The sequence below is a fragment of the Actinia tenebrosa genome, unplaced genomic scaffold, assembly GCF_029948245.1.
Source record: "Actinia tenebrosa isolate PJP-AT-01 unplaced genomic scaffold, QUT_ActTen_1.0 PGA_scaffold13__45_contigs__length_12533684, whole genome shotgun sequence".
NCBI lineage: Eukaryota > Metazoa > Cnidaria > Anthozoa > Actiniaria > Actiniidae > Actinia > Actinia tenebrosa.
The window spans coordinates 11,661,686-11,686,299 of record NW_028292573.1 but is presented as its reverse complement, the minus strand read 5'-3'; the positions used below and the strand labels follow the sequence as shown (position 1 = coordinate 11,686,299).

General features: G+C 38.5%; 1 protein-coding gene and 1 long non-coding RNA gene across 3 annotated transcripts; both read left to right on the top strand.

Moving 5' to 3' along the window:
• Positions 1-384: 384 nt before the first annotated feature.
• On the top strand, positions 385-2,845 carry LOC116290148 (uncharacterized). Its single transcript, XR_016119570.1, has 3 exons — positions 385-497; positions 1,910-2,091; positions 2,579-2,845. It is a non-coding gene; the product is annotated as an uncharacterized LOC116290148 (long non-coding RNA).
• Positions 2,846-8,179: 5,334 nt separating this feature from the next.
• On the top strand, positions 8,180-24,071 carry LOC116290131 (stimulated by retinoic acid gene 6 protein-like). Of its 2 annotated transcripts, XM_089029006.1 has the most exons (19): positions 8,180-8,315; positions 9,483-9,561; positions 10,133-10,218; positions 11,795-11,964; positions 12,129-12,249; positions 12,324-12,390; positions 12,702-12,839; positions 14,307-14,383; positions 15,334-15,395; positions 15,626-15,687; positions 16,597-16,738; positions 17,339-17,414; positions 18,008-18,071; positions 18,307-18,355; positions 18,885-18,990; positions 19,469-19,576; positions 20,266-20,429; positions 21,441-21,563; positions 22,309-24,071. In XM_089029006.1, the coding sequence occupies exons 1-19, from the start codon at positions 8,296-8,298 to the stop codon at positions 22,491-22,493; spliced, it is 1,899 nt and encodes a 632-aa protein (XP_088885132.1). In that variant the 5' UTR covers positions 8,180-8,295; the 3' UTR covers positions 22,494-24,071. The 2 variants fall into 2 exon arrangements, with proteins under 2 accessions (XP_088885132.1, XP_088885133.1); XM_089029007.1 differs by lacking the exons at positions 21,441-21,563; positions 22,309-24,071 and adding an exon at positions 21,337-21,430.
• The last annotated feature ends 543 nt before the right edge of the window (positions 24,072-24,614 follow it).

The following is a 24,614-nucleotide window of genomic DNA, read 5'->3' as shown; positions in this document are numbered from 1 at the left end:
TACGGCAGGCGCTTCATTCCGGAGTTGTTGGCATCGTAGTGCATCATGGGACTGGAGTTTAGGGGACCAAATAGATGCCATAGTGGAAATGATGTCCGTCCCACAATGACCGCATATATGCCAACTAGACCAGATTTCTCCTCAACTTTGGTCGTGCATGACTTGGAACGGTTTATCCGAAAAAAAGAGACCTGTTGTATAAGAGCACATGCTTTCAAAGACTTGAGTTACCCATTTCTAATTTTCATTTTGATCGGAAGTAAACACGGAACTCCGTTTGAAAGCATGATTTTCATTAATTATTTTTCACTTTCGAAAAATGGCGCATGCGCCATAAAATGGATTATGTCAGAACCCTCGTTCTTCGCCGCAGGCCAGAAGAAACGCAGGCTCTGGGTACGAGATTGCTTTGGACGAAGAAAACAGAATCGTGCACAGTGAACTTCGCAGGTCTTGCTCAAGGTTTAGTCGCTACTAAGGAATCATTTCAGCCTAAGGTAACTGAATTAATATATTTACTTTACCTGTAACTAAAATTTAAATTTGCCCCAAGTTTCGAATCCCATCACCCTTAGTCGAGATCATTTCCGCCTCTGTGCAGACAATGGCTATTTTGGGTTCGATTCAGCCAATTTATTCTGCTAATCCATTTTAAGCTTCAAAGTTTAAGATTTTGCATGTATCGGGATCTAATTAATCAGTTATTACAATCCCTAGCTTTGCCGAATTATTCAAGTTTCAACGCTCAATTAAAGTGCCTCAAAAATGTGAATCAGCTGAAGGAATGATTCGTTCTTTCAATTCCTAAAGCATATATGCATTGGCTTAGTAAGGCATCATTGTAAACAAACTAGTTATATTTGCTGCAAATGTTCTTTGTTTTCGCTATTTTCTAAATGATTGGGTATTGAATTTTGAATCAATAGGAACAAGAAAACACTTTTACAGAAAGTGCTGACAGTACTGACGAGTCGGTTTCGTATAAATTCAGTAGTCGCAAGATTTTCATTTTCGTGCTAAACAGCTAACACAGGTAGTCCAAATCTCGATAACCTAACACTGTTTAGGCAATTATTAGACGAATTGAGTCGTAAAATATCGTGATTTGTTATTGGCGAACGTGATTTGCTGCAAAACGGCTTTGCATCCATGAGCAGAATATTATTTGCAGGTAGTCATTTGCATTTGTCTCGGCAAGCAAAACGACGGAAAAAATAGTTTGAATGATAATAATGCTTGTTTGTTCTTAACGTAGGACTTTTCGTAACGTTCGTCGGATCCATTTCCCCAGTAACTAGAACTTTTCGGCTTAGAGTTTGGCGTTTCGGCTCAGATGTTTCGTCGTTTTAGGCCACGCATCATTTCCAAGAGTAGCATCATTTCTTTTTATTCTTACACTTAAACCACCTCCTTAAACCTTATTTTTGGATTGTTGATTTCATTATTCGATTCGAACATTCATTATTGAAAACGAATCTTCAAAGCCTAGTATATACATGAAAGATTAAGCCAAGCATATACGCAGCTGAAATGCAAGAGCAGAGTTTTGTTCAAGGAAATGTATATAATATATGATTGTTTTCTCTATAAAAAAAAATCCTAAGAGGCCAAGTTAATCGAACTTTCAAACTATTCTTGGTTTGCAATCAATCCCAAGAGAGCATAATAACAAAAGGGATGTCCGCCATGTTGGAAGATATAACAAAAGTAGAATTCATTGAAAAATCTTTTGTCAAATTCTTCCAACATGGCGACTATGACGTCTATTGCAAACGAAGAATTATCATTTTTTGAATACTGAAGATTCGTTTTCAAACGAATTGGGGAGACATTACGCCCAACAAGCAGAAATGTTTTATTTCACAAACTTTTCTTCACGTATGCAATATCCGTTTGCGTTTTACTGTAGGGTGTCTACTAACGTTCCTCGGATTCATTTCCCCAATCTTATGGACTTTGTTGGTTGGCATGGCACATTTGTACTTGTTACTATTGTTATCTTCGATCTGCTATTGTCTTCTCTCGGCGGTGACGTATCTTGTCCTTGTACGGGAGGTGTTGCTTATGGGACCGCCATGCTAGGACTTCCAGGTAAGTGCCTCAAATGAATACCGTAAAGTCAGTCCCGCTTATAAGCACTTGATTGATTCTCATTCGTAAGGGTTCTCACTGGACTCTGAAGATGACTTCTGTTCAGCTTGTCGAAACGACAGTCACCAACAACAGTCTTTCTCAAGACTACACTCACCCGGACGATCGCCCTTCACGATATAAAATAACCGTCCTTCAAAACTGAATAACTTGCGATGCTCAGCTTAAAAAAACTAAGTGCTGGTTACTGGGTTGCGTGACGTAGTTCTGAAAGAAAAATACACCTAAAATGTTCCAAAGTACCCCCTACTCCCAAAACGCGGTACATAACGAAGATAAGGTGTTAAATAAGCTCCAGCATACCAGCACATTGGGCAACCCAGTGTACGCTCCAGGAGCTGAGCGTCTTGTTTATCTTCAAATAAATTGTTCGGAATTTTTTGTAATAAGAGACTTTCCATAAAAAGGGGATATTCTTATTTTTCAGCTGTCAGCATCTTCCTTGTGGCGTTCTTTTCTTACTTTTATCAACATGACACCCAATCACCATGGAAGGACCTTAAAGCCTACTTCAAGTCTAAACAGCCATGTTCTTACCCCCCGAGAAGCAGAAACTTGGGAAATACACTCGGGCGTTTTTCATCAGTGCACCGAGTGCCAAGGAAGATGGTATAAAATCAAGATTACCGTATCGTTCTTTGTTTCCTTCGTATACCCGATGCTCTGGCTCGCACTGGGGTTTCGTAAGTCGACGTATTACGCATGCGCGCGCGTAGGCCCCAACCCTCAGTGGCATCCTATATTATTGTGACAACTTGAGCCCACCTGACTCGTACGAAAAGAATTACAATTTGGCTATTTACAAGTCTCTTCTTGTTGGCAACGTCTTGCTGGTTGTCGTGATTGTTTTAGCATCGGCACTCTTCATTACTTATCGCGTAATAAAAAGTAAAATATTGGAGAGTGATGACGTACAAATCGAAGATAACTACGATCAAGAAAGGCCTCCGCAGGCTCCCATCAACAACTCCGGCCATAGCAACGAGGGAGTGGTCATTCCTGGTTCTCATGATCAAATGTCAAGTCCCATCACGCGTTCCACCGAGGGACCATCGCCTGCGTCCGGAATGGGCTACGAGGGCTTTCGGGAAAGAACAGGGGATATGAGCCACGGAAGAGCTTCATCAAGAGATGTGCATGAGCCTTTGATTAAAGTCGAGGACTAGAACAAGACATCTAAGGCATCTACCTAGCGTAACAACGCAATAGAATTACTAGGAATGGACGTTTAGGGGAGGGAAGGAGGGGGGTGGGAAGGAGGAGGGGAAGCAAAGGGAAGAAGGGACCGCTTCTTCTTCCTTCTTCTTCCTTTACCTTAAATAACCTCAATCCTTTCCATCCATTTTGACCAGGCTCAGCCAAGATTGATTACTGCACGTTGTAAACCATTTGTGATCAAGGCTTCGCCTTTATCATAGATTATACTAATCTCAGTACACCCATTTTCAAGTAGCTAGTTGTTTGAAAGTGTTGCATAGTATGAAAAGGGTACAAGTTTGTAGAGTCATTCTTATGACATTCGCATCGAAATTCGAAAAGCGGTTACATGCAATTTAGACATAAATAGTTTTCTCTGATGCATAAAATTAAAAGGATTTATCAATATTTTGGATAGCATTTTTTTTATTTCCTCTGAAATACGAGACTCTCGGCGAGGAACTAACATGGCATGGTCAGAATGGTGCTATGTCCAAGCATTGGAGGGCTTGTGCGATGTGATTGGCTCAAAGGATGTCATTCATCAGCACGTATAAACCGTGCCATGACTGTAATTTCATATACGAGGGAGAAAAACTGAAATAGCATTAATTGTGTCTGAAATAGGTAGCGTAAGTTAGTTTAAAGTAACCTTAGTGATGTATTTACATTCGCCATTCAAATACTAGAATAAAACTTCAGCTTTTACTGGGATACTGGGAGTACAGAAAATGTTATTGGTTTGGGCTGCCTGTGGTATAGATGTTTATACATGTGACTGAGTCGAGAAGGCGCAACCAAACAAGCTCGAAATTCTCCTTGTTCCATGGTTAGTTATAATATTCGTAATATTTAATGTTACTGCCTGGGTTTAATGTTATAAATGGACGCTGTCATCGTTATGGACATGGCTTACAACAGGTCAAAAATCACGTGTTTTTCTCTTCTTCTTGCAATTTGTTTTAGTCCAAATCAATGACAATCCTGCCGAGTATTGAGATATTGAAGCCATTGTCGCCGTAGACGTCATATTTATAAGCTCTTCACATCAGTTGGAAAATCTTTATATTAGGTTGGTAAAATTCTCATTAGAGTGCAAACAATTAATCCGTGAAACACAAGTTACTAAATAGTACAAAATAGGTCAATTAAACAATAGAAAACAATGGAATTTGCATAAAATTGTGCTATTTAGTATTACTAAAGTTTCACGGTCATATTGTTTGCACTCTATTCTATACTATACACTGGAGAAAAATTGTGAAGTTGTCAGTATTGATTTTAAATCTGTGCTGTATTTTTATGGACTGCAATGGAACCTTCTTAAAATTGTCTTGAATGCAAGGCTAGCATGAAAATACAAAAGAAATGCCACAAATTCCATCGAAAAAATATGTGGTTTCTTTTGTGCTTCCATGTTAGACTCACATCCATGATATGTTTGAGAAAGGTCTATTAGCCAGCAAGTCCTCGTCAATCCTTAACTAATATAGGGGTCATGGGAGATGGGTGGAGTAGCAGGTGCACAGAGGTGGGGGTAGATGTGTAAAATTGATGTTTTCAAAACAAATAATACTAGTAGAATAGTATTTATACTGATACTTTTTTCACAAAAATATTTTTTTTCATGATAGCTATATACAAAAAATCATCACTTTTATCATAAGTTAGAAACTCAAAACTATAAAGTCCTATCATTTCCTAGTTTGCATGAAATGTTTTTATTATTATTACATAATTTACCTCAAACACTTATTATGTTTTATAATGATATACAGTACGTAGAAGAAATATAACTAGCTAAAAACTAGTGTGAGCTGCGTCGGTGTTTCTAATGAAACAGTAATGATGAAAAGGTAAATTATACACCGTGAAAAGATGAAAAAACTTACTGACGTTTTGGATGCTAGTCCTTCGTTGGAGTAAAAGAGCGAAGGACTAGTGTCCGAAACGTCAGTAAGTTTTTTCATCTTTTCACGGTGTATAATTTACCTTTTCATCATTACAGTAGAAGAGTGGAAATACTAATAGTAATAAGAGGAGTCATAATTACAGTAGTACCATAGTTGATTGTCTCTATAGAATCTGTTCCATAGTGACCATGAGGTACTCACTCTTCAGCAGATTTTGCATGAATGTTCGTTGTGCCCTACAAATTAGATGCTATATATAATCAAATTAGTTGGGATGTGTACACCTAATTGAAAAAACGTTGTCAGGTTCAAAAAAAGGTTATTATCATCAAAGCTAAGACCGAAGGGGAGCATGGGAAGACAAACAGTTATGCTAAATTCATGGCCTTGGCATGTTCTTAATCTAGGTCGACTGACTTTGCTATACTGTGCATTTTTATATGTCTTTATGCAAATATAATACACATTTCAGGAGTACCCAAAATCCTTTTCGGTCTTAGCTTCAGTGATATGACTTCGAACCCGACTACGTTTTTTCAAATAGGTGCATACTTGGGATTAGTTGTATCACTGAAATGACCCAGCTGAGTTGACCTTCAGAACAAACTCAAGGTCGACCAATCAGAATTGAGGATTCAACATCATATTTTGATTAGCATTTTTCATGATTCTGCCAAAGAAATCCATGAAATATGAATTTGTCATTCTTTAAATTTATCACAAATGCCACTAGTTGAACTCATGCATAGTGGAATTCTATTTCATTCAACACGAGAAATCTACATTGTACTCATGAGCCTCTGCCAGGCCAGGAAAATGCTAACCAAAAATAGCTGACCCATGATCCCTTTATGGGAAGGCAGACAACTTATCCAGATTTTTTTCAGAAGATGAGGATCACAGCTGAACTGACCTAGACAACTGGTTTGATTGTTTGGTGTTATAGTCATTGAAGCTTAAGGTTACCTAAGTCATTACAGAGATATATATAGTGTCATGTTAGGCAGAAATGTAATACAATTTCTCAGGTATTTGAGAATAGTCTCCTTCACAGATCCCTGCTCCATCTTGAAAGGTAGCTGTGCCTTGTGCATTGAAGGGATAATGGCGCAGACCTTGCAATGATAGAGACATGTGAATAATTGTCCCAGGTGTTAAGAAAAGTTTCTATCTTTGCAAGCTCACCATTTGTCTCACTTTGATGCAAGGGAATGGCTACCTTTCAAGATGGCACTGTGAAGGGGAATATTAAACATTAGAAAAAGGGAAGGGAGGAAAGAAAGAATGAAGGGGTGAAGGGATGAAGGATGAAAAGACCAAAGGAAGGAAAGAAAGAATGGGATGAAAAATAAGTAATGAAGGAAGGGATTCCAGGAAGAAAGAAAAGAAGGAAGGTAGGATGGTAGGTGGTATGGTGGGTGGGAGGTGAGAAGAAAGAAAAAAAAAAGATGTTCAGAATAAGGAAATAAAAAGGATAGAAGGAACGAGAAAAAATAAAGTTATACTACTTGTGAAATAACATGTATTTTGTGTTGTGAGAAGAAAGGGAAAAAATGAGATGTACAGAATAAAGAAAGAAAAAGGACAGAAGGAACAAGAAAAAAGAAAGTTATACTTGTGAAATAGCATGTATTTTGTATTGTGAGTTAAGAAAGGAAAAAATAAGATGTACATGCAGAATAAAGAAATAAAAAGGGTAGAAGGATCGAGAATAAAGAAAGTTATACTTGTGAAATAGCATGTATTTTGTATTGTGAGAAGAAAGGAAAAAAATAAGTACAGAATAAAGAAAAATAACAAGGACAGAAGGAAGGAGAAAAAAAATTGTACTTTGTAAAATAACATGTATTTTTTCTTGGGTACTAGTACAATACATTTATTTGATAGCAAATACCTTTTTTAAAATACTGCTGGTTTTAATACACTACAGGCCTATCAACATCAACTTCCTGGTTTCCAATACTAAGAAATGGCTGAGAAATCGCAGTGGCATTTGATGTCTTTGCAGAGAGTTACTTGCAGCTCTTCAATGACATTGTTGGATTCATTCCATCATCAATGAACCTTGCCGGTCTTGGAAAATCACCATAGACTAGAGGTATGCATCAATGTTGACACTGATCTTTTTATTGGTCTGTGTGGATAAGCCAAACACATTTTTCGGTTTCAGTGATTAGCCAATAATGGACGTTTTTTTTCTCGGTCTGTGAGAATAAACCAATCACAATTTCTTTAGTTTCAGCCAATTAGCCAATCATGTCTTTTCTCTAGGCCTTTGAGAATTAGCCAATCATATATTCTTGGTTTCAGCTAATTAGCCAATCATGTTTATTGTCTTGGTCTGTTAAGATAAGCCAATAACATATTATTGTTTTCAGAGAATTAACCAATCAACGTCGTCCTCTCGGTCCGTGAGGATTAGCCAACCACACACATTTTTCGGTTTGAACTCAAGTCAAGTTTAAATAAACTGGAATTGCATGAAATTTAATTTTGGCAACAAAACGCATGCGTTTTCTTCATATTAGAGCTTTTAAGTGTGACTTCACTCGTATAGAAAAAAGGACTTCCCGGTCCAAGTCGAAAAGCAGTTTTCTTCATATTAGAGCTTTTAAGTGTGACTTCACTCGTATAGAAAAAAGGACTTCCCGGTCCAAGTCGAAAAGCAGTTCCATTAAGATTTTTCTTAAGTTTTCTTCATGACAGGATTTGTTGTCCAAAGTCTTAGTTGTTTCAAGTGGAGGTAAAATTGCTTATAGTTTTAGCGGATTTTCTGAGCAGTTGGACCTGGAAATACGTCACAACTTTTAAAAGCTCTTTTGCGAGTGTCGTTATGTCACTTCCAGGAAATTAATAGCAGTAGTCAGCTGAAGGCAAGACGTTTGTAGCTTTATTGGAAGGTAAAAAGAAAAAGTGATTCTTTTTAATTCTCCTATTTGAGGAATCACGCCCCACTTTCGTTTATGAAGAACTACAACCATAAAGGAAAGATAGAGTGTATCTCAAGAAACAGCATTTTTTCAGGACAACAAATATGATTCCCAACAACCGTTCGTAAGTTTTAAGGTGTTCGTAAGAAGATGAGACATAGAGGAACAAAAGTTTTAGTACGTGAGTGTGTAATGTGGAACACAGCACTGATTCTCATAGGCTTGTTTTAGAACAAGGAAGTGTGTTTATTGCAAAAAGGGAGCGCTAGGACCTTAAAAACAAACAAACAAATCCTTCCCTGAGGGGAGGGGGAGAAGAGGCCCAAAAATATGTGGTCATTATAGAAATTGAAATTTGAGATTCTGTTTTTAAATGAGCATTTGGACTCGCCCTGCATTGGACCATCACTGCTAAAACGCCCTATCAACCCTCGTGTTGAAATAATTTTCCGTTATTTTGAAATTTTTATTTAGTTTGCTTTGATTTTGGAATTTTTCTTTCTCATATTGGTTTTTGATTTTGATTATTTCTTTGGATTTTCTTGTCAATTATTTATGATTTTTGTCGTTTTTTTTCGCCAGATAACGGTAGTTTTTTTAAATGAAGAACTGAAACAACATTAAAAAAAACCTCGTAATCATGATGGAGTTAATTCTAATTGTCTCAATTGACATGTTTTAACTGAAAGCGAGATTTAAGTTCAAGCATATTGGTTTCTGTTTAGATTTGCGGAGTGAACACTTGATAATCTTGTTAGTGTTCAAGTTACATTCATTTCCATAAGGTTTTTTCTTGAATTTGGTGTATTTTGAGACAGTTTTCAAAACTTCTTTAAGAAATTATGCACACAAATGGTTTTCTCGCGTCATCACGAAATTCCAATAAAATTTAATCTATTTTGGTATACAAATGGTTTCCTTTGAATTTGTCATCGCGAAATTTCCATAAAATTTCCTTTCGTCATCGTGAATTTGCAACAAAATTTAATCTATTCTGGCATACGGCAAATGGTTTACTTTTGTCATCGCGAAATTTTAATAAATATTTATGTACTCTGGCATTCAAATGGTTTCTTCTCGTGACGTCAAATACCAACCAAGTAAATTAAATCGATTCAGACAGAAATGGTTTCCTTGCATTTCAGTATAAGGTACTGAATAAAATTTATTCGAATCAATCATACCATTAATTGATATTTATTAATAGAATTTATTTGTGTTATTTTTGCTTATATTTTTTATGTATTTGCTGAGGCCTCAACTTTTCATAATTTGGTTTCTTTTTTGGCAGGAAGGGATTTCATTATGCTGCTATTTCAACATGTCTGTTTGACAAGAGTGTGTATGATGTATATTGCATCGTACCTGCTGTAAGTAATTCAGTTGCTTTAGTCTTGAGATTCTATTGATGAATCATTTACGAAATTGTGTCTCTAGTCAATTTAAGAAAAAGCTGAAAATTAATTTAATTTCTAAATATAAAGATCTAGTTTTACTTTTACAAATTAACTTAAATATACTGTAAAAACTGATGATGCTCTTGTGTGCTGCATGTGTATTTGTATAGTTTTTATGTCTTTTTTGTCACTTTTTCAATCATATTGACTTTTTTGCCTATGTGTTTATACGGTGTGTTATTACGCTGATTATTATAATTGTAAATAGCAGAAATCCCGATCCTAAATGTAATGACTTTTAATTAAGAATATGTAAACCGACTTCCAAGCATTTTTAGCTTTCTAGTTATTTTTGGAAGTTGGTACCCCTCAATCTGTCTAACATATAACAATGTACCAAATTAGAAAATAATGTAATAATGGGTACAAATAAAGTTCTTCTTCCTCTAAAGCCCCATCCCTCCCCCCTTAAGAAACGAACCTTCCCTGATCTCCCCGTCGAAAAACTGTTTCATTTTTACTCGCTTTATTTCTTTAATAACAGTTCATCATCATCACGATACTTGCATTCCTGAACAAGAGAATCCGCATTAAACCCAAAAGCTGTGATGGAAGACCTGGCTTAGTCTTGTAAGTAGAAAAATAGCATTGATATAACTGATTACAAAACCCCCGGGGGGGGGGGGGGGGGTACTACCACCCCAACTTGGGTAGGGGTGTGCCGCCAGGACCTCAAAACCCTGAGCCTATCCCAGACCTAAAATTTTGATTTTACATACCTTACCCCAGACTAAAACTAAGAATTGTACATCACTATCCCAGACTAAACCTACAAAGTCAAAAACATCAAAAAGCCAGATTTCATTTGATAATATTTGTATTTTTATATTTTTGTTAAGTTTTAAGACCGAATATGGCCATTATTGAAATTATTGAAACCATTTCAAACAAACAGTAGCGTTAACTACATCTCGGTCATGTTACATTTTTTTGCCATGCAAAAGACCGTCATTCAATAGATTGCAATCAATATCTACTAACGTTTTTATTGTTTTTGTGCCGGCAGAAAGCGTAGCCTATTCGCCAGGCAAAAACGACCAAATAGTTATTAACCCTATACCAGACTAAAACGACCAAATCGTAACCCTATCCCGAATAAAAATGATACCCTATCCCAGACAAAATGTCCAAAAATGATACCCTACCCCAGACCCAAGAGCCGAAAAACCATACCCTATAGGGCGGCAAATACCCGTATAGCAAATGCATTACAAAAGTCACGATTAACTAATGAGATGCATTAACCTCTTCATTCGATAAAATTTCCTTACGGAAGTTTCGAGTAAAATATGTTTGAAGAAAAGAACGATTTCATAACTTAAACCGGCGGCTTTCTTGTTTAAAGCTAAAAGAAGGCAGCCAGTTTACCAACTATAAAATTTTAGCAAATGAACAATATTATAGATTAATTACTCAATGAACTGAATTTTCTTTTCTGCTTGTAGCCCATCAAATATTTTTCAGCATGGTGTTATCGATGATAAAGAAGATGTTTCCATTTTTTTTGAATGGAAAAATCATTCGAAACCTGATAATGTTTTAATAGTAATCCTATGGCATAAGAAAGAATTTTCTACGTTTTTTAATATAAAGCCTTCGACTTATCATTCCAATTTTACGGTTTTCGATGGAAAATTTTTGTTGGGAGTAAATTTTCCATGTTATAGAATTGACATCGCCCCATGTAAGGGAACCCAGACTTATGGTGGATTCCGGATTCCAAGCGCTGGATTCCGGATTCCAAGCGCTGGATTCCGGATTCCGAGACTCTGGATTACGGATTCCAAGGGTCTGGATTCCGGATTCCGAGACTCTGGATTCCAGATTCCAAGGGTCTAGATTCCGGATTCCAAAACTTTCGTATTGCGGATTCCGGATTCCATATCGTTAATTTGCATCTGATGACAAATATTCTTGGTGGAGATATTACACAGTGCGGAAGGGGCTACATCGGTTCAGTCTAGGTCGAGGCGATAGCATTTGAGTGTAGAATTTCAAAGTAGCGGATTCCGGATTCCAAAAGGGTGGATTCCGGATACCATTACAAACTGGATTCCGGATTCCAAAGCCTAAAATTTTGTGGATTCCGGATTCGGGATTCCCTTACATGAGGCAAGTGACAGCTATGACTATATATTTCTTTCAGGCCCTGTTGTTTTGTTCGGGACAGCAACAGTAATCGTCTGGCCTTTGCTGTAGCGTTTGGTGCTATTGAAGTGAGCTGCTACAAGCTTTTTACTGAAATCACTGGCTATAGCTTTCTATCACTTTCATCAGATCCAGTCATTAAACTTGGTCGTGGGCCCTGGGGAAAAGGTGAGATCCGCAGTTTTATTTTTAGGCTCTTTATTGATTTTTAGCGACATTTTTATCCTTCTCCCTCTCCTCCCTTATTTTGTATACTTTTCCTATTTTAATTTAAAAATATCAAAATATAAAGTTGAAATTTATTATTGATGATTCTAATTTTTATCCCCTAGAATTGACTTTAGTTGTATGGGTCCTGTTGTATGGATGGATCAACTTCCCCATCTTTGCCTGTCTGATGACTGACCACCTGTTGGTTGGTGCGTTGTTTGGGTTCTTGTATACTCTAATGAAGTAAGTATCCCACACACACACCCCTAACTCTCAAATAACTTCGTCCTATTCTTATTTTTGAATTAATATTTCAGGTTTACTGTTGCTTTGGTTCTTATCTTCTCTTGCCCTAACGCATTTGCCCGTCTTATCACGAAAACCGTAAGTTTACTTTACTTTATAGCTTACTCGAGCTCGGTCTAAAGCACTCAAGGTTTCTAGTGAGAGAGTAGAGATTGTTAGGTCTCTTCTTTGATTTGAGGTTTTATCCGGGTTCTGTGGTTTTCCTCTCTTCGCAAAATCTAACAAGATAAAGTCCCAATCGGCGAGCTTGTAGTCTTGCCCTGAATTACGGTCCTAGGCATCAGTACAGACTTTGTTTCAGGTTTTGATGAAATTTGTGTTTTTAATAACCTCTCTTGATCAAAGTATGCAATGATTAGTGAGGGCCAGTTTTTTATCTTTAACTTCAGGGTGAGGGTCGTGCGTACGAGCAATCAGTGTTGTACACTAGACTTCCTGACCTACTGTGTCACCTTTTCTTGCTGATCCACTTCTGGCTCGTATTGACCAAGGTACTTCGTCGAAAAGTCCGGGGAGCTCCTGCAGAGGTAAAGTTTTGTTTCACACGTATTTTCAATCTTCTCCTCTCCCCCTCTTCCACCACTTTACCGACGCTCCTCTACTGCATTTCATTAGAGGCTTTGCGCCATCACGTGGCAGCCATGGCAGGCAGGAACAATTGAACCCGTGGGGGAGGAGGGGGGGAGGGTACTCCCATGTAAGAAGAGTGTATACCGTATGTACCGTATGTGCTTATCTGGTTTACATGTGAAATAATTCAGTGTTCCAGGAGAAGGAAAAACGACTCTTAACCTATTATTGTACTGTCATGGCTACCATCACCATGATGGTGCAAAGCCTCTATACATTGAAAGAAATACTCCAGTTTAGAGTTCTCTGTTGTTTAGTATTAGCCACGATTTTGTCCAGAATATTCACGTGTTCCAGTAAAGATCCGTGGAATTTCAAAGTGTTTGTATTGTTGAAGTTGTGCAAAATTGCTTTCTTTACCGTTGGTATTTGTGAATATTTTAACACTAATACGATCCTAACCTTGAGTAAATGAGTCTGTAATCAATTAACACAGCGGTATTGAACGAATACTAAAATGTATACTCATTTATTTATTCATTCATTCATCCATCCATCCATCCATCCATCCCGCATCCATCCATCCATCCATCCATCCATCCATCCATCCATCCATCCATCCATCCATCCATCCATCCATCCATCCATCCATCCATCCATCCATCCATCCATCCATCCATCCATCCATTCATTCATCCATTCATTTTTTTGTTTGTTTATTTATTTATTTATTTATCTAAATATATTTATTTAATTTAAACCATACTAGCTTAGGGTTGCATTACTATATACAATACAATACAATTTTATTTGGCACCTTATACTAATAGTACATGAGTGTTTGATTCCAAATATATTATAGGTATATATATATACTATGTATTAGGTAATTTTCTTAATTCATTTTCACGTATCAGCATACATTGATGAATGTATGCTGATATGGCTCTTTGTAGAGACGCTGATTTTGAATTGATTAAGAACATAAAACGACTGTCAGCGCTCATATTGTTGAAATTAATGCTGGTGTTTTTATATATATTTTACTATATTACTATATTACTATATTATATTTTACTATATCATCCCCCTCCCCTCCCCCTCATAGCCCCCACCCCCTGGCCCACCCCACGCGCAATTATTTAATTCATTCATTCTTAAGATGACGTTTGAGTTTCATTTTAAATTCATTCAAATTATCTAATTGCCTAGTATACACCTACTTGCAAGAACGTTGACATACGAAAATAGAACATTAGTAATTTAGTGAGAAAGCAATACATTAAAAGACAAAAGAAAAAGTTCAGCTTCAGTGATCTTCTTTTGTTTTTTAATATAATTCCTATCCCACTAAATCACTAATGTTCTATTTTCGTATGACAACGTTCTTGCAAGTTGGTGTATATGCAATTCATGTTTTTAAGGACTCAACTGCCACTGTTGCCAAGAGACATGACTATATCCACGTAGACCTGTTGCTAGGCGACAAACTGAATGACAGGTGAGTCGAAAATACAGGTGATATTTTGCTAAATTGTTAGTGGTACACTCTGAAAACTGTTGCCCTCAGATTTTAACATGTGAATTAGGCTACTATATTGCTAAATATCCAAAAACATAGTACGTTTGCGCGCCGCGGTGGGTTTTGCCCTTGCGACCACACTGAAACCATCAAAAACGCATACATTTGAAAATGCCCTCTAGAGTGAAGGAATTTGAAAACGCAGACCATTCATATTAGTGCGGACAGCGAAAAACTGCGGCATTTGAAAACGCTGGCGTCATTCACACCGGCACGTTGTTTGTCGCATGTGCAAATGACGATATTGCATCATTTCCGATCGTATCTGCGTTTTTGATCGTATTAGTTTGAACGGAAGCTATACAATGTTAGTGCAAACGCAAAGCAATCGATGCGTTTTCAGTGCGACAAAAAACGGAGAGTTTCGAAAACGCATTAGTGTGGACGTTGCTTAAGAGCAACATTGCCGCTGTAGTTATCTTCACGTGGTGAATGCACTAGTCCTCAATGCTGCAGCAATGATATATCCCGGTTGTAGCTGCGTAGTAACGTTTCTTGCATAAGAGACTGAGAGCGCCTGATCGACCATTGCCTTGAACGTACGTCGCATACATGATGTTTACGAGATCAGGGAAGAAATGGTTCACGCTTAGCGTGCGTCCATCGAGTTATTCCTCTTTGGCTCGCACGCTAATTAACCAATCAAAGTGCGCATTTTACTCAAGCTATGTTATAATGAAATTTGTTGCACGCAACGTTTTAGACTGAAGTAGACATCAATTGACGCTAACCACTGGCGCGCAAAGCTATTCGGGTTCTTTAATTCGAATTATTAAAATATTGTTCTTTGATTGCATTACATAGGGGAAAGTAGTTGCACCAAGTCATATAAGATATATAAATGGATTTCTATTGTTTTAATTTTATAGCTCAAATATACCTCATAACTGGTATATAAGACTGAAGGACAAGATATATAAACCAAGACCAGGTATGGAACTCTTCCTTCTAAAAACCAAGATTCATGAGTTAGTTTGCTTAAAGATATGCACTGTTGTTGGATGTTTCCTGGTAATGCGCAGCCTGTGGTTGTGGATCTAATCCTGGGCCTCGCCATCAGAGTAAAGTTGCTTGTTAGTTCCAACAGTTATAATATAGTAAAAGACATGTATTCATATACTGCATCGACACTTGTTTTTTTTTTTTTTTTTTTTACTGCAGATTTCAAGTTTTCTTCAGGAATATTATCCACCCTTACTGTCGCTGTAATCTTTATATATCAAGTAAGGTTTATTTCGTTACACAAGGTCACACTTTCATATAGAGAAGTCACACCTTTTAGGAGTCACGCTTTTTAGGGTTCTTTTCGATCCGACTTCTCTGTATTCTGCGTAGCTTTAGCTTTTAATACCAATAATAAGGAGCACAGTCTGAGGGGGTCAAAGGGCGCACCTTCGAGCTCTTTATACATGAATCCCTGGCTCGGTAGAATAGAGGTTTTGCACCATCACGTGACGGCAGCCATGTTAGATGGCAGGAACAATACAATCGTTTTACATGAGAAAGAATTCATTTCCCGAGAGCAAAGGGATTTTATTGTTCTGTCATCTAACCACAGGCAGTCCAAGCTGGATTATGGCGCCGGCACGTGATGGTGCAAAACCTCTATTAGGTACTGAACCACTCCCTTGACTTCTCGAGTGCTCTACAGCTCCCATCGTGTTTATATCACAGTTTATAGACACAAGCGGACGTTTTATATCGCTTTTATAAAACATTTTTGAGTGATTTTGCGCGAGCTTGTCTCTGTCATCTGATATAAACAAGGTAGCCAGTCAATCAGCGCGCGCGTTATATCTCAAATGTTTTATAATATTAGTTATCAGGTAGTGCTGCGTTTTATCTTAAGCTGATCGGTTTGTTTTATTAAAATGAATATATTATCATCACCATTATCATCATCACCATCATCATCATCATCATCACCATCATCATCATCACCATCATCGTTATCATCATCATCATTATCATTACCATCATCATCACCACCACCACCATCATCATCATCATCACCATCATCATGATCATTACCACCACCGTCATCATGATCATGATCATCATGATCATTATCACCATCCCCTCCATCATCATCATCTTCAACATCTTTCAAATCTTTTCATTTTGTTATCCAGATGACCGTATCTTGGACCATACTGATGTCAATTATTTCTAAAATAATCGTGCAGTTTCGTCGAAGATTGGCGCATACTGGAGTTCGCAGTACCAATGATTATGTTTTTAGCATTTTCCTTTTAGTGTATGAGGTTGTTGAAGGTAAGAAGAACTGTTTGTAATTGATCTCAAAATAATGTGACAGAATCTTTAGACTTGGATCAGCCGGATGAAATTATGAAACGGCAATAGACCTCTTTACCTTAGACCACGTGTCATTCTCTAGAGTATCATATATATTTAACAGTTGTACATGAGAAGACAAATGAATACGGATACAACTCAAACAACGAATTTTATTTTAAAGAGAACTAAATGGGGAACCATCGCTACCAAGGTAAAGAGTTCGATTGTCGTTGTTCAATTGGTGTTTTGATTCAGTTTGTTAGTCATTCTGTGTGTCAGTCAGTTTCAGTTAGTCAATTGGTTGGTTGGTTAGTCGGTCGGTTGGTTAGTAGGTCGGTTGGTCAGTTTGTCAATCGATAGGTCAATAAGTCAATAGGCATTGAACTGATGAATCGTTAACTCGTTAAGCTCTTGGTTTGTTTGCATGGTGATTTAGTTAGTCGTTTAATTGTTTTGGTTGGTTGTTGTCTACATGACAAACGCACATTACAAAAACTCTCTCCATGTAACAAAATAATGTACACGCATTATCGTATCTCACAAATATTCAATGCTTGGTTTTTAAAAACCCAACAGAATCTCTCTACTTAGCCGTCTTCTTCACTTGCGCCCTCTCTGTTTTGTTGATGCTACACTTTATGAAATGCCACAGGTATGTTGTAATACTGTATAACCATGGACACGAAAATGGCTTAGAAGAAAGGGAGGGGGAGAGGGGGAGGAAATAAAGGAGACAGAGAGGAAGAGCGAGGGAGAGAGGCAGGAAAGGAAGAAGAATTAAAGGGAGGGAGAAGAGAGAAGAATGGAAGGAGCGAGGGAGGAAGGGCGAGGGAGAGAGGCAGGAAAGGAAGAAGAATTAAAGGGAGGGAGAAGAGAGAAGAATGGAAGGAGCGAGGGCGGAAGGGCGAGTGAAAGAGGCAGAATAAGAAAGGGAAGGAGAAGAGAGAAGAATGGAAGGAGCGAGGGAGGAAGGGCGAGTGAAAGAGGCAGGAAAGGAATCAGAAAGGGAGGGAGAAGAGAGAAGAATGGAAGGAGCGAGGGAGGAAGGGCGAGGGAAAGAGGCAGGAAAGGAGGAGGGAAGGGAAGGGGAAGAAAGAGGAAAAAGGAGATAGAGGAAGCCAGAACGAAGAAGGAGGAAAGCATAGAGACAATAGGACAGGGGAAAATATGTTAATACGATTTTCCTTTCAAAGTCTTCTTGATCTTTTACTTTCACCATTTTATGACGCTTTCTTTTCTTTGCAGAGAAGACATACTGATGTCTTACAAAGTAAAGCGAGACCTCGGTAATAGCCCTTCCAGACTTGTGGTATGTTAGTACACCTGTTTCTGTGTTTCTGTGTAACTGACGACTTAAGCCCCGGCTTTTTATGTGAGTTTCATTGTACTGGACAGCAATTATTTAATCCGCTACGAGTGTTACGTTCGTATGTCGAGATGTCCTCAGTACGTACCGTGACCGGAGCGTGAACATCTTTTCACAGTTTTATTTACGGAACCCACTTTACACCATAAGTTAAGACGGTTTTTCTCTTGTTCTTCAGATTAGAAGTATCAGTTATCCTGGATATCAAATCGCATACATTGGCTGGGGTAAGTAGGTAGTTTAAGTCAAGGTAAGTTAGACGTTTCGAAGACGAACAGAAGCTGTCAGTATTTTCATTCGAGTGCTCATTAGATAGATCTCTTTGTCAGTCAAAAACTGTTTCAACTCATTCCACTTCTGGAAGACGGACGCGATGCTGAAGCCTTTGCTGTGTTGGTGATTAAGTGACCCAGAGAAAACATGAAAGGGTGCCTATGATGGTTACAAGCATGACTACTAGAGATTCCTTCTCTTAGTTTATTTTTTCTTGGTTAGCACCTGTGGAAGTATTGAGATCTACTGACCATAAAAAGGAACTGTTTCGTGTACCACTGGCCAGAAGGCTACGCCTCGTGCTACTCTTACGCTTCCTTTGTCCTTAGCAACATGCCGCGTGCTCCCTAAACTCGATGGAAGCGCGCTAATCAATGACCAATCCTGTCTACATGCAACACTTGCGTTTTCCCATACTGTAAAGAGTAACTTTTATCAAGCCCTTCTCTAATGCCGCGAATATTTTTTCTTCGCTTCTTGCAGGTTACAATTTGGTTTTGGTAAACTTGATTTTTGTCATCTTCTTTATTGGTTTCTGTGTAAAGTTCTTGAACTGGGCATATTTTTGGGACCTCATGCAGCATATCCTGTAAGTATCGGAAAAATATGCAGCTATTTTAAAGTGGTTGGTGAAGGTATTGTTGCATGTCGCATATCAAGCCCGTAATGCACTATGCGTAATGTGAATTGTAATGAGCGAAAGGTCACCTCGGAATTTTCCCAAACTTTGTCTGCACGTTTTCCCGACATATTTCCTTGTGTGCCTACATCATTTACACATGATCTACACACATTTCAAGCTTGGTATTGCAGCATGCAAAAAAAACTTTCTACGACCTCTTTCTCTCTTACTCCGACGAAGGACTACTAGACTAGCGTCCGAAACGTCAGTAAGTTTTTTCATCTTTTCACGGTGTAAAATTTACCCTTTTATCATTACTGTTTCGCCAACCTCGTTTAAAATAGCTGTATTTCGATATATGTGGTCACAAGTCTCTATTGGTAAAATGTTTTAATGAAACTTGGGATTGACTGACGATGTGTTATTTAATACATTCTCCATCCAGACCTCTTGTAGTGCTTTCTATGTGTGTTTGGTTTTTCCAGTACTTGATGGGAAGGCTGGTGTTCAGGGATCGTCGCTTTCCAGATAAAACCATCAATATCAATAACCAGTAAGTTCAGCTATTAGAAAAACGGGATCCAGTTGACATACATTGCAGTACAATGTGGGATTGTTAAGGGGGCATGTTTCCAAGATCCGTCCCTTAAAACATTCCTACAATGCACTGCAACATCAACTCGACCAAGGTTTCACTAAACCTTCGAACACCCCTTTCTGCATCTTGCAATGCAACGTTGCAAGTTGCAGAAGACGTTGAATGATTTTACTTCTCGCTACGTTGCGAAGCAACGCGTTTGCAGCGTGCTACGTCTATCTTGCAACCTGCAATGCAATCACTGTTGCAAATGACCAATCAGAGCGTGACTCTTCCATATACCCGCGGAAATCATGATCCGGTAATGACGCAGACCAAGAAAGCGTTCTCACCTGCAACTTGCAATGCTCTACTTTCGTCAGCATTGCATTGCAAGTTGAAAGAAAAATTGCTTTGTGTAACAGGGCCTCAAAACTAAAATGTGTTGACTCCTCCGAAATATTATTGCAAAATGTAAAATCCCCATAGTTCCCGCCCCACCCCATAAATTATGCACGCACCTTGAGGTGCTTAACGTCATTTACACGTAGGGGGAAGCTTAAAAACACCTGTTGAAAGTAGGTTGTCAAAAATCTAAACCTCAACTACCGTTCAAGAGTTTCAATAATAAATAAACAGGTTTTTTCCTTGATTTTTCTTTTTAGCCGTCTCTACTGCATAATGTCGTACTTCTTTTTCTTCTTCAACATTTGGGTTGGGTATATATCTTCAACGTTACGGATGGTGGGATCAACGTTTCTCGAGAGTGTCTTCTTTGCACGCATTGATCGAACACCTTTAATGCTAGGATACCACAATTGGGACCAAGGTAAGATTGTGTTACATTCACAGACACCGCGAGAGGGACTGATGTGGCTCCCACACACACAAACCCCATACACACAAACATACACACCCCATACACACAAACATACACACACCATACACACAAACATACACAGCCCATGCACACAAACATACACACACCATACACGCGAACATACACACCCCCAAACACAAAATACACACACCATACACACAACATACAAACACCATACACACAAAACACACACACCAAACAATACAACAACATACAAACACAACACACAAACAACACACACCATACCACAAACAACAACCCACACCATACACACAACAAACACACACATACACACAAAACAACACACACCATACACACAAACATACACACCCCATACACACAAACATACACACACCATACACACAAACATACACACACCATACACACAAACATACACACACCATACACACAAACATACACACCCCATACACACAAACATACACACACCATCACCAAATACACCACCATACACAAAACATACACACCCATACACACAAACATACACCCCATACACACAACATACACACCCACACAAACATACACCCATACACACAAACATACACACACCATACACACAAACATACACACCCCATACACACAAACATACGTTTTAGGCTACTCCGCGGTCCTTGACTCATTGGCATACCACGCATACTGCATCTCTAGGGTCAACCTAGAGCTCAACAGACTCTTGTCGCCCTTACTCAACCCTTTCTCCCCAATGAAAAGGTAAAAGAAGGTTTTGCCACGCGGGATGTTTCCAGCTGGTAGAACACTGCATTCAAGACCGGATTGGAATTGTACAACGTTCGGTTGAGCTGTTGAATACTATTAATTAACTATCGATTATCAATAGGTTACATGTCGTATATTGGTTTTCTCAACGTACTCAAGTCCTACAGTCATCCTGTGATATCACTCTCTGTTGAATACTATTAATACATTATCGATTATCAATAGGTTACATGTCGTATATTGGTTTTCTCAACGTACTCAAGTCCTACAGTCATCCTGTCATGTTGGTTTTCTGTCAGTTTCTCGTGGATAATCAACGATCCAGGAGTCCTCAATCCTTTGAAAACCGTAAGTGTTTGCTTATAGGCTAACAGGGGGGCTGACGGAGATGGGGAGTTGGGGTAGGAGATGGGGGGTGGGGAAGGGGCTGAAGAGGATGAGGATGGGGCTAACGGGGATAGGGGGTGGGGATGGAGATGGGGGGGTGCGGATGGGGATGGGGCTGACGGGGTGGGGGGAGGGGTGGGGCTGGGGCTGAGGGGGATGGAGGAGGATGACTTAATGAAAAACATAAGGAGAACGGGTATTCGTTCAAAATGAATAACTAGAAAAAGATAGTATAGACTACCAAGATAAGAATAAAAGGGAACTTGGTTATTAATCTTTCCCCAATCCTCTTTGCCTTGGGCGTAATGTTTTCCCATTTCAGATCACGTGTCATTGGCCTAGAGCAACGTTTCTTTTTTTTTGTTGTTGCGCGTAGCGTTGCACGAAGTAGAATACAGTTCTTCTTTTCGAAACGGATTGCAGCGACTGGCAATGCACAGTGTATTACGCCTCCAACAACTTTTCTCGCAATTTTAAGTTACATTTTTCGAGAACGCATGCGCACATTTCTCTTTTTTTTTCGATCGAGGAGCCAAAAAATGTTGCAGGTTGCTCAGATCGCGTTGTAGTATAACACCTTATCTCGACAACTTGCAACGCTACATTTTCAAGCAGCGCGAGACAAGTTGCTGAGAAAATTGCTCAGTGTAACAGGACATTAATTCGCAAAAAATAAAAATACGTCACTATTGTTTTCATCCATCAGACGAGCAAGGAGGCAGTGAGATCTATCGTTTATCCAAAACTGCATTCAATCGTTGGATGGTGGCCTACACTTTGATAAAGAACCCGGAGCTTCAAAAATTCAGGAAGCGGTGCCTGAGAGTGTCGTTTCTGACGGATTTAAAAGCCAGCAGTGACGCCTCTTCATCGTCTGTACTAATAATCTGAAAGGATCTCGTACCTGTGGTGAGCTTGTGATATAGAGTAAAATTCTTATGACTGATACACGACTGACGGTAACAATCACAGCGCACGAGATCATCCAATCAAAATGCTCATATATAGTACCGTAACGGTCAATGCTCGGTCATACTAAAGTGCACGCACTAAATCCGTGAACAGATTAGTACTAATTAGTACTATTTCATACAAAATCCTTTGTTTTCTATTGTGCATTTATCACCATTTAGTACTAAGAGTTAGTATTTGTTTCACGGTATTAGTATTTGTTAGTATTTGGTTTTTTTTTTGTTTTTTTTTTTCCCTTTTTTTTTTCTCGAAGATATTAGCTTTGTAAGCTACTCTGAAATTCGAGGTTAAATAAAGTTTATGTATGTATGTATGTAGGGTTTCGCAGATTCTCTGCTCTGCTCGCGACAAGCATGACAGGACTCTGGGTTCGAGAGTGTATGAGCTCTAAGCATGGTATCATGTATTTACTGGTACAGTATTGATGGATTGCAAGCATTCCCAAGAGAGTCAAAAGACAAAAGCATTCCGGCCATTGTGGTGCCGTTCACAATGGGTGCTAATGAGAAATCTTTTGTTAAATGGCACCAACATGGCCGCGATGACGTAACGTGCAATCGAAGAATACCATGTATTTACTGGTGTACAATGCATTTATTGGTATACCATGTATTTACTGCTGGTATATCATGTATTTACTGGTATACCATGTATTTACTGGTATACCATGTATTCATATGACGTCAGATTTGGCATCCTCAACGTGACGTCATTTATAGCGTCCTATTATGTATTAATGTCCATTTATTTTAGATATATGGTCAGTGATAAGTATCTATATCTATCACATATCATATCGCGAACGAGTGTGCGTGCACTCTAGATATGGTTTTAATTGACAGTTTTATCACTGTTTTATCATACTGGGTTATACGAGGGGTGGATAGCGCTATCCAACGGATTAATCCTTATCCAGTAGTGGACCAGTCAATGCTGTTATCATCCAATAAATTTATTCCCTGAATAAAATTTATCCGTCGGATAAGCGCTATCCACCCTTCGTGCAACCGGGCCCTGATATCAACTCTACATGTGTAACAAAGTTTTAGTTGCTCTCTTTCAAAAAAAAAGCTAGTGGTCGATAGTTATGCTTAAGCAAGTTGTCATACATGCCCGCGCGAATACGATATCGTTTTGTGATACGAGCCTCATCTCGTATATTGCGCATACACCTATTTCAATAAAACGTTGTCATCGCCAAAGGCACAAAGAACCAGACACTGAATAAGTCTCATCACTAAGGTCAATGTTCTTGAAGAGAATAAGAAGCAGAAACACAAGTCATTCCAGCTATTCTTGGATCTTGGAATGCCCCATTTCCTATCGCTTTTCGCCTCACCGTTTGCCTATTGTCTTTGGCGATGACAGCGTTTATTGAAAAAGGGGTATATTTTAGTTATTTCGTTTCACTCGAAAATAAAGTCTCTTTATGTTAATAACCATCGCCGTAAATTTGTTTTGATACATTATTAATTGTTAAATAAAATAGAAAAACGACTTGTTGTTAGCATCTGTTTTGTATTCTAATAAGACTAATGGTATTAATTCTGACAAAACCACGCTCAGACCATCTTCCCACCTTCCCTACCCTCCCTACCCTAACGCAACTTTTTGCATCATACCCTACCCCGCTAACAAAAACTTAACTTTGTTATGTTTGATTACTTTCACAATACTAAATTATGCGCTTTCACGAGCAAGAAAAATTAGTAATAGCTGATTGTGAAACAAAAGTTTTTTTACCCTTAAAACATTTGCGCGTAAAGTATTTGTTATCTCGCATGCATGAATTTGGTCTCGAGGGGCGCGCGATGGGTTTGTGAACGTCCTTGTTGTGTTGGACATGTTGGAAAAAAGCACTTCAAGTAACAGCAGTAAGACGACGAATAAGCAAGAAACAAGATGAATCGTGACTTGTAAAGCACTGGATCATAGGTAAGATGGGAGATAACAGTACAAGAACACGCAGGTGAATGAATCATTATTTATGTATTGATCTTGAGGCCACGAAACATGAAGCTAACTTGAAAGAAAATAATT

Bases quoted from the DNA above. Each gene is read 5' to 3' on its own strand.
- LOC116290131 (XM_089029006.1), top strand. From the start codon at position 8,296: ATGATTCCCAACAACCGTTC. The intron at 9,562-10,132 runs GTAAGTAATTCA...CTTTAATAACAG, and splicing joins TATATTGCATCGTACCTGCT to TTCATCATCATCACGATACT. The intron at 11,965-12,128 runs GTGAGATCCGCA...TTTATCCCCTAG, and splicing joins TCGTGGGCCCTGGGGAAAAG to AATTGACTTTAGTTGTATGG.